The 10,566-nt window shown below is 37.3% G+C and overlaps 1 protein-coding gene across 1 annotated transcript in view; it reads left to right on the forward strand.

Annotated features, from left to right (window-relative positions):
• Window positions 1-10,504, forward strand: part of cdk17 (cyclin dependent kinase 17) — a 54,463-nt gene extending 43,959 nt beyond the window's left edge. Inside the window, exons 6-17 of the mRNA XM_056245243.1 lie at window positions 1,613-1,669; window positions 2,127-2,241; window positions 2,365-2,459; window positions 2,564-2,626; window positions 2,777-2,900; window positions 5,388-5,508; window positions 5,627-5,724; window positions 6,787-6,892; window positions 7,287-7,329; window positions 7,620-7,710; window positions 7,918-7,995; window positions 8,836-10,504. Coding sequence (XP_056101218.1) covers window positions 1,613-1,669; window positions 2,127-2,241; window positions 2,365-2,459; window positions 2,564-2,626; window positions 2,777-2,900; window positions 5,388-5,508; window positions 5,627-5,724; window positions 6,787-6,892; window positions 7,287-7,329; window positions 7,620-7,710; window positions 7,918-7,995; window positions 8,836-8,873 — 1,029 coding nt within the window. The 3' untranslated portion in view covers window positions 8,874-10,504. The remainder of the gene's footprint in view (window positions 1-1,612; window positions 1,670-2,126; window positions 2,242-2,364; window positions 2,460-2,563; window positions 2,627-2,776; window positions 2,901-5,387; window positions 5,509-5,626; window positions 5,725-6,786; window positions 6,893-7,286; window positions 7,330-7,619; window positions 7,711-7,917; window positions 7,996-8,835) is intronic.
• Window positions 10,505-10,566: the final 62 nt, after the last annotated feature.

Genomic DNA, 10,566 nt, shown 5'->3' on the forward strand with positions numbered 1-10,566 from the left:
TCAAACACAATGTGGGATTATGTAGATTATTCAGTCTGGCCGGGTTAAAACTATTACATGGCTGTCAAACAGTAAGCCATTGTCACGCTGAGAGATATGGGTTTAAACATTGAGAAAGTTATTTTTTAAAAACGATTGCTTTCTTATTGACTTTAATGCTGTTTAAATGGACAATTCTGTCAGCATTTACTCATCCTCATGTCATACAAAACTAGTTTGACATTCTTTCTTCTGTGGAACACAACAGGAGATGTTTTGAACTATGTATAAGATGCTAGTTTTAGTCATCAATGCAATGGAATCATTCAATAACTACGAGCCGTCAAGCTCCAGAAAGCACTATTTTTAGCCCTGTTCTGGGTTTCTAATACATGATCGGTTAAGCTTGTAATGCTTTTGTGTACAAGGATTTTTCTAGTTGAATGTCTTTGACATGCAGGTCATATTTCATCCCAAAATTATCTATCTATCTTCTTCTATCTATCGTTCTATCTATCTATTATGAAGTCCTGAAGGCTTTTGCACTACATTACGAGTCTTCTGAAGCTGTACGATAACTTTTGTGCGTCACGATTGGTTTCAAACTGTGATCTGATCAAATGAGATCATAGAATAACAACTTATACACTGTAAAAAAGAGAAAAAGTTGCTGCCTTAAATTAAGTACCATCAACTTTGATGTTTAAGTCGTTTCAACTTAAATTACATTTTTAAAAATTAGTTTAATCTTGTATAACAAAAAAAGTTTAAATTGCTTAATTTTGGTGAGTTAAAGCAATTTAAAACCATATGTTGTCAATGTATTGATCATAATTTTTTTACAGTGCACAAAACTATCATATACATGCTTTATAAAACATATTTAAATATATTGCACAAACCATATGGGCTACTTTTAAAGTGATTTAAAAAAAAATCTCATTGGACATACTTTATTGTATGCAAAATACAATTTTGAAGAACTTTAATATTCCATTAATGGAAAAAGTCAAATGAATTTGAAATGACATGAGGGTAAATAAAATAAATTTTTGGTTGAGCTGCTGCTCTTTTAAGAGTAAAAGATTACATCTGAAGAATATTAAGCTGAAGTTAATGAGTACACAGTCCACAGCAAGCTTTTCAAAACAACATGGACTGCTGCAGATCAACCCGGCCCGTTGACGAGAAACCCAGTGTGTCGCTACGAACATTGTGTCGTACTCTCAGTTGAGCACAAAGACACATACCATGTTCTTTGTTTGTAGGCTGCATACATTGGGGGTTTTGCATGTGAAAAGCCCCCTGCTTTTGCGTCTGGGTTTACTTGGCATCCATTGTTCTTAGCTGTCATCCGTCTATGTCGCCCTCACCTCCAACTCTCCATGTATGTAAAGTAGAGGGGGTGTATGTTGTTGTTCTGGTGCCCCCTGGTGCCCGTGGGAGTCTGAATACGGTGTGTGTGATTAATGGCTTTGTCTGGGAAATGATTTTGGCTGCAGATATCAGAGATGGCGAGCAACACTCCAGACTCGTGTTTCTCACTGATAAGGTCCGTTGAACACATGCAGGCTGTTCAGCATTAACCAGATCTCATTAATGAAGCAATCTCTCTCTTTTTCTTTTTTTATAGTCAGAAATCGGCTTTGGGAAACTGGAGACCTACATCAAACTGGACAAGTTGGGAGAGGTACAGTTTCATTATTTCACCCTCATCAGCTGTCAGAAATGGTCATTTAAAAGTGCAATAATTGATAATCATATAACTGAACGTGTTCATAATAAGGAGGTTATTGACATGACAGTCTTCATATCATCACAGTTCGGTACACTTTATTTTACTGTGTCCTTGTTCCACATTACATGTACTTACTATAGTAATAACAGTAAATTATTCATAAGTACATGCAACTGACCCTAAACCAAAACCTAACCCTATAGTAAGTACAAGTTATTAATTAATATTACTCAGTACTTAAATGTTTAATTACACTGTAACAAGGACTCCTTCAAATAATTTGCAATCCAAAGTACTTTTTGTTTCTTTTGTTAGCTGTACAGTAGGGACATAATTATTGGTTGCCACTTATCAGTAAATTATTAATCTGTTAACTACAAATCTAATCATTGCTGTAATTGTATTATAGGGGACGTATGCCACCGTTTTCAAGGGCCGAAGCAAATTGACGGACAACCTGGTAGCTTTGAAGGAGATCCGGTTGGAGCATGAGGAGGGCGCTCCATGCACAGCTATTAGAGAGGGTGAGGAATCTCTCTCTCTCTCTCTTTCTTAATCTCTCTCTCTTTCTTAATCTCTCTCTCTCTTTGTCTAAGATACTAATGTTGATATTGCTCTGATCTATCCTGCAATTTTCTCTCTTTCAGTGTCATTATTGAAGGATTTAAAGCACGCCAATATCGTCACGCTTCATGATATTGTCCACACGGACAAATCCCTCACTCTTGTTTTTGAGTATCTGGTGAGCGAATGTCCCATGCTGCTCCTGTTTCTTGCTGTGTGCCATTCTGTTCCATTTGCTTCTCGTTCTGTTTTCTCATTTGTTTTCCAATGGCTTTCCTGTAGGATAAAGATCTGAAGCAGTACATGGACGATTGTGGAAACATCATGAGTATGCACAACGTTAAGGTCTGTCCTATGTCTGTTTGCTGTTATCAAGCAATTTATTTTGCCCCAAATGGATTTAACAAAACAAACTGTTGTGTATTAGTGCAATGCAACACAATATGAAAGTTTCTGTTTGTGGTCTTCTAACCTGTAGTCCATGTGTGGTTCTAGATCTTCCTGTTCCAGATCTTGCGAGGGCTGGCGTACTGCCACAAACGCAAGGTTCTGCACCGGGACCTGAAACCACAGAACCTGCTCATCAATGAGAGGGGTGAACTCAAACTGGCTGACTTTGGTATGTGTAGCACAGTGCTATCAAATAAATTAAATAAATGTCTCCTGTCCCCTCCTGTATGCTTCAGAATTTTCAATGACTGCGCTAAAATATTCAGTTGAATATGTACGCACAAAATTCGTATACATTTAAAATTATTACACGTATATAATTTTTTCAAATGTATATTTCATATATATTATATACATGTTATATTATATAAATTACAATTAAATACATTTCCATGATGTTACAGTGTATATACACACACAAGCATATATGTATATGTATGTACGTATACATATGTGTGTGTAATACAAAGCAAATATATACATGCATACATTTTTATTATATTAATTAATATAATATATATATATATACATACACACACACACACACACACACACACACACACACACATACTAAGTGTAATAGTTTATTTTATATTATAAACTAAGTATAATATACATTTTTTAACTTACAATTATTTAAGATATATTTATTGGTAAAGTTTATATATTTGTATATTTTATTTTTTTAAAGCTGCTGTCCGTAACTTTTTTAAGTTAAAAATAATCCAAAATAATTATATTAAAAAAAAACATATTCGGCCAGTGGTCAAAACTATCTGCTTGCCATAGCTAGATTTAAAACGGTTAGCTTGTAATAATGATTTTAATTCCAGTGGTACTGGTGGGTTTCCGCGGGAAATTCGAGCATGTCTTTGCGTCATTACGTCACATCTGTACACATAAAGAAGGAGTTTCGGCTAGCCGGCTATACTGCGCGTGACGAGATGTTTAGATGTATAGGCTTTTCTCGCAGCACTTTACATGATTAAACTTATGGCATCCAGAGAGATCCAAACAACAATCATCAGTGTCAACTGGAGATTCAGCAGTTATAAAACCCAAAAGACTTCGTACTTCGGATTTAAGGTGGCTAGAGAAAGAGAAAGAAACCGTCTCATGCGAACACAAGGATTTAAACATTGGCGGGGCTTTTGAAAAGTGCGTGAACTCCGTGTTTTGAAGGGGTTCAAAACGGAAGAAGAGACGGCTTTTTCTGCTGAACAAGTAAGACATTTCAATAGTTCAATCGTGTAACAGTACGTTTTCTTAATTCACACAGTTATGGAGTTTCCTTTGTTGTGCCTTTCTCGTTTTGCTATTATGGAGAATATGAATTCTGAACTACACAGGTAACCATAAAACACATTAAATTTAACATTAGTCACGCAATGCTGATGTGATGTTGTTAACATGAACAATTTGAGAACAAAGTAGGCTATAATTTGCACGGTTGCTGTAAATCGCGTTGATTAAATCTAACGAAGCTTATCATGTCGAATGCTTTTTCCCCCTTAGTTGGTCAGAACAAAAATGGATGTTACTTACTTGTTCAGAAGACATTTTCTTATGAAAATTCTTATGTTGGTCAAACTTTCAAAAAGTGAATCTGTGATTCTGTATGACAGTATCCACACAGCACGGTGACTGACAGCAGCACTCGCCTCAAAGCACTGTGTTCATCCGCGCTGTTTCATGCCGATTTACAACCCACGTAAAGTAGGGCTGGGAATCGCTGGGTACTTTACGATACGATATGCGATACATTGTTCACGATACCGATAATATCACGATATGGCGATACTGCGATAATCGACATATTATCAGTAATAACTCACAATATATCATCTTTTAAGAAATACAATTTTTTTTTTTATTAGGAAAATTAATCTCCATTTATTTTTTGGGATGAAACACAATAACAAAAACAACTTGTGTCTTATCAGTTGCAACAAAACAGTCACAGACACCATTTTAGTGTAACATTGCTGCAATCAGTAGTAATAAAAATGTTTACGCCGGGGTGTGTCGGCTTCGAGCCAGCACCAACCACGGCTTTCTCACAGAGCTCCGGGTGATGCCGCGTGAGGTGTCTGTACATGTGGTCGTGTTTCCCGTTTTGCGGACTTTTGCAAAGCCAGACATCCCAAGTCTCCCGGAAGTTCCGGGAGTCTCCCGCATAATGATAGCGTCCTCCTGATGCCCGCAAATTAGTTCAAATCTCCCGGAATCTAGAGTGCGCATGCGAGACAGAACAGCCTACTGCGCGCATAACATACATAGCACGGCAGAGAGGGAGAGAGCGAGAGACTTTGCGTGTGTGCCTCATGAAAGCTAGTCAAATCCAGTCAACTCGGATAATGAATAGAGCGTTTTATAACGGCTTTTAAGATCGATACTTGCCAAGAGCGCATCGAGAATCGATCGCGGGAGTAAATATCGTGAGATATCGCCATATCGATATTTTGGCGCACCCCTAACGTAAAGATGATAATTCCGCGAATCACTGCAGTTACAGATTTCTAACAGAGAGATGGCGACAAAGAGGAAAAGCTACGGACTGCAGCTTTAAATATATATATACATACACGCATATATATACAATATATATATTTAAGGAAAATAATATTTATTGCTCTTTGTTTGTGTGTATTTGTAGGTCTAGCACGAGCCAAGTCTGTTCCCACAAAGACATACTCTAATGAGGTGGTGACCTTATGGTACAGACCGCCTGATGTACTGCTGGGATCCTCAGAGTATTCCACACAGATCGATATGTGGTGGGTAGTGTGTTTGTGTGTCTGTGTGTGTTGCAGTGCTCATTTACATTCAGCATTCAGCAGTCTTCTCCTGCAGACGGTTGCTCTGTCTTATCCTCTCTCTTGATCTCTGTCTCAGGGGTGTTGGATGTATATTTTATGAAATGGCTGCAGGTCGGCCGCTGTTCCCAGGATCCACCGTTGAAGATGAGCTGCATCTAATCTTCAGATTACTTGGTAAGCAGAAACACACACACTCATGCTTGCGTCCAGCTCTCCAACTAAATGATTCAATTCAGAGCCTGTGTGATGAATCGCACACTTCAACTTCAGACATTACGACACTAAACACACACACACTCACTCACCAGACGTGTCATAGTGCTGAGACTCAGAAGTGCTTCTCACCTGGTTTGCACACACACACACTATTGCATGGAAACTGTGAGATCACATGGTAGGTTACCTCAGTTCAGCTGAAATACTGTCTGGCTGACTCTCACCTGATGTGTTCCACTGCTCATCTCGGTGTGGAAATAGAAGTTTTTAACAGCCATATATCTTATATATATATATATATAGTTTTCAAAACTATAGTTTTTAAATGTAGCTCAAGTAGAGCATGGCTCTAGCAATACCATAGTTGATTTCCAGGGAGTGCATTGAATGCAGTGTAAGGGGCTTTATCATAAAAGCTTCTGCCAAATGCATAAATGTAAACAAATCACTCAAGTAATTTACGGGCTTCCCACTGTCTAGAAATATCAGTGAATTTATAAAATTGTGGTTTTCAGCATTGTTATTTGTTTTTATTATATTTTTTTAAAATAGTTTTTGAATTTTTGAAAATGTTTTGAATTAGCTTTTATTTTTATATTTTTAGTTTTCATGTTCATTTTAGTTTAATTCTTAGTAATGTTGTTATGTGCCTTTGTCATTTTATTCATTTTTCTTTCTTTCATTTATTTTTAATTCATTTTTATTTCAGTTTTTTTTTTTCAGTTGATAATTTTAGTGCTTCAGCTTAAACCTATTTCAGTTTATTGCCAATGCAACATTTCTATTTTTTTCAACTAATATTTATATTTTATTTTAAAGATCATAGTCGAAAAATGGAATCACAAAGAACGGGACCTTTAACACACACACACACACACACACATACACACGCACTCACTCAGATACACACACTTTTTTGGCCATCATATCAATTATTGGCCATAGCAACATAAATATCAGTTCTGTTTAGAAAGTGTTAATCATGTTTTTCAAGTAGTGCTTTTGGCTTTGTGTAATCAGGTACACCTACAGAGGACAGCTGGCCCAGCATCTCATCCATCGAAGAGTTTAAATCCTACAACTTCCCCAAATACAAGCCTCAGCCCTTCATCAATCATGCACCCAGGTACCTGCATTGTATTTGTATCTCTGTGTTTGTGTGTGTGTGTACAGGTGCTGCATTACTGTTTCATACAGTGTGTTTGTTATGAGTTTGTGTACTCAGCGACTGTGCTGTGGCTTCAGTGTGTTTGTCTTGCCACACAGAGCAAATGACCATGACCTCAAAGCCTGTGTGTGAGTGTGCCGATGCTGCTGTGGGAAAGTTTGTGTATGTTCTGGTGTGTGTTAGAAATCCGTGTGCGTGCCAGTAAAGCAGGATTTCCTCTGGAATTTCTGAGGCCGTTTGCTTCCTTCCTTTCGTTTGCCAGTCTGATTTGTCAACCTGGCGATGGTCACATCTCTTTCTCTCTCTCTCTCTCTCTCTCTCTCTCTGTCTCTCTCTCCCTTCCCATCAACAGGTTGGATACTGAAGGAATAGAGTTGTTATTGTCCTTTCTAAGGGTAAGAATGTGCCAGAACTATGGATTGCATCAAATATAGGCCTACACTTATATCAAACAATTATAAGTCTCAGTGACTTAAAAAAAAAAAAATTCAGAGCTATTAATTGTTTAAGATGTGTACTCTCAGTAGTAATATTAACAATAATAATAAGTTATATTTATTTTTTTTGCACACAAATTTAACTACTTTTAAAAGGTTTTTCCTTTATCTTGGATGCTGTTAATAAAATAAACAACCCTTTATCAGTCTGACAGAGCCATCCTCATTTATTTTTGTTTTCTCCATAGTATGAGTCCAAGAAGAGGATCTCTGCAGATGAATCGATGAAACAACCCTACTTCAAGAGTCTAGGCATGCGTGTGCAAACACTGCAAGAGAGTGAGTGCCCTTACATACACACACACACACACACACACACACACACACACACACACACACACACTGCTCATGTACCACTGCATGATCACACACACACACACACACACACACTGCTCATGTACCACTGCATGATCACACACACACACACACACACACACACTGCTCACTCATATGTCCTCATTCTCATGATGTGCTGTGGTTCTGCAGACATATCTATATTTACACTGAAGGAAGTGCAGCTTCAGAGGGACCCCGGTTACCGGAACTCCTCGTACCCAGAGACAGGTATGTGTTTGCTTTGATCAGTGCTCTGCATACATATTCAAAAACTCTTTATTCTGTTATAGTGGTCCACCAGTATGGGTTTCTGGAACTGACACTACGGGGCACTGTTCGTAATAGACCAATAGATATTGACCAGGTCAATTAATGGGGATGATTTTGGGCGATTATTTTAAAATTTGCAAATTAACTGATGATACCTGTGCCTCTTGCAGTTAAGCTATAACTATTGTATGAAATAAAAAATAAATTATAAACAAATCTCAAAATTAATTCAAACTTTAAATATATATATATATATATTAAATGTTTTATTAAACGAATTATTTAAATGTATAGCATATATATATATATATATATATATATATATATATATATGGAGGTATGTAAATGAATATATATCCTAAAATATATTGTATATATATTTTTTTAATTTTATATATATATATATATATATATATATATATATATGCATTATACATGTGTGTGTATAATGTGTAATGCAGAATTTAAATCACATTTGAAATAATATTTTTATAAATAATTGTATAACTATTTATTTATGCATTTGTTATTTTAGAATTATTTTGTAACCTTGTATGCCCTGTTTTCTCCTAATAATATAACTAATATAACTGCATACATTTTAAATTAATTACATATGAAAAATATTTTAGAACATTATTCATCTCATCTAAAAAAATATATACATTTTATATATAATGTTGTGGGTGTAACTATATAATTTTAATTACTAATAATTTTTTTTTAGAATTAATTTGTAACTGTACACTTTGTTCTCTCCTCCTCTTCATTCTCTTCTTTCTGTCTCTCCCCTTACAGGAAACAGCAAGAACAGACGGCAGAGCATGCTGTTTTAAGCTGCAGTCCCTTACACTCTTGCCCATCACAAACACACACTCTCACACAAGCACACACACAAACACACACACACACTGGATGGATCAGGTCGATGGCTCTTATTCCGTGACTGTGTTGTATAGACTAACTGACTAGTCCCCCTCGCTCTCTGAGAGAGGGTGTTTGTTGCGTGTGCATGCGTGGTGAAGGGGAATGGGTTGATCCCGCTGAACCCCCCCCCCTCCCAGTGTCCCGCCTCCAGCATGCAGCCTTGAGCCAGAACGCCCATCGGCCCCTCGTCTGGACGCCCTCCCCCGTGTGACGCTTAGGGTGTGTGAACATGTATATATTTATTGACGGAGGAGTTGTTTTGCTGCTAATTGACTACTGTCTCTTCGTAACTTCCTCACTCTTGTGCGACCCTCCTGGTTGTCCCCGGACACATCAGTCCCACGTCAATACGTTTTTTAATTTTTTTTTTTTTAGAAAAATTCTAATTCTGTTTGAATATTGATATCGCAGCTGTCCGTTTGTTGTTATGTTGGTTTTACAGAGGTGGAATGCGTGTTTTGAATTTACTTTTGATTTTCCTAGCATGCCGATTTCACTTCAAGACGTCCTGAAAAAACCTTTCCTTCCCAAATATTCATTCCTCAAGTTTTAAAGCATCATTTCAAGAAAAAAAGAGTGGATATGTTCCTCAAAGGCCGCGTCACGTGAACGGCCTGCTCAATCAGGGACCATCTCAACCAGGTGGGCTTCAGAAAGCTGCAAAACGAGGGTGGAAAAAGCAAACACTGGACCAGCAGGAACTTTGTGACCTCACCATTTTGAACTGAGAACCAACTTTCCCCTCTATTGCATTCATGCGTTCATTCACAGTGATAACTTCCTGTCAGAACTGAAGTGCTTGTTTGTCAGATTTTTGATTTCTTTCTTTTACAGTCGGAGCTCCTGATGCATCATCAAAACCAGTTGCAAATGACTTTCTCCTATTAATAGAGCTCCTCTGAAGCTTCCGAGTGTGTGCAACGCTTGTGAACGAGCGAGAAAGTGTGAGTGTATGTGTGAATATGGAGATCAGTAACTGTACAGAGCCCATTGCTCCATGCAAGTGATGGCTATGAAGATGAGCTAGTTTCATTAACAGTATTAAGAGATTTTTTTTAAATGTTACATATTGACTCTTCTGTGAATTATGGTATCTTAAAGTGGCATGTTGGAGTCCGACTGTCCCACATGTGTGCTTGATTTTATTCAGAAGAGAAAAAAGATATTGTGTGTATAAAAAGAAAAAGTAACGACAACACAAAAAACGACTTTTTGACAGCAGCGTTGGACCAATGTTTCTTTTCCCAGCATTTATAAACATGAAGAACCCAGAAGATATCAGATTTTAAATGACTGTTTGAATTTTTTCCTGAACTGACAGATGTTAATTAATATTGTAAAACCGGAGTCGATTGTTTCTGGAGAATGCGTGCGCGAGTGTGTGCGTGATTGCGTGACGCATGGAATGAGTGTTGTCCTGTAAGCTCCGCCTCCGACGCTCTCAGAACACTTGCTGTCGGCTGAATTGACCGTTTAACTCTTTGTACTGCAGATATTTATTTCTCTTAATCAGTGAAGTAAACATGGTCTGTTTCTTACAGCGAACTCTCTGTCGTCTGTTTATTATATTTGTGTTTGTGTGTATTTCATCCTGAAATGGTG

The sequence above is a fragment of the Rhinichthys klamathensis genome, unplaced genomic scaffold (assembly GCF_029890125.1).
Source record: "Rhinichthys klamathensis goyatoka isolate OS25496 unplaced genomic scaffold, OSU_Roscu_1.1 h1tg000029l_1, whole genome shotgun sequence".
NCBI classification, from domain to species: domain Eukaryota; kingdom Metazoa; phylum Chordata; class Actinopteri; order Cypriniformes; family Leuciscidae; genus Rhinichthys; species Rhinichthys klamathensis.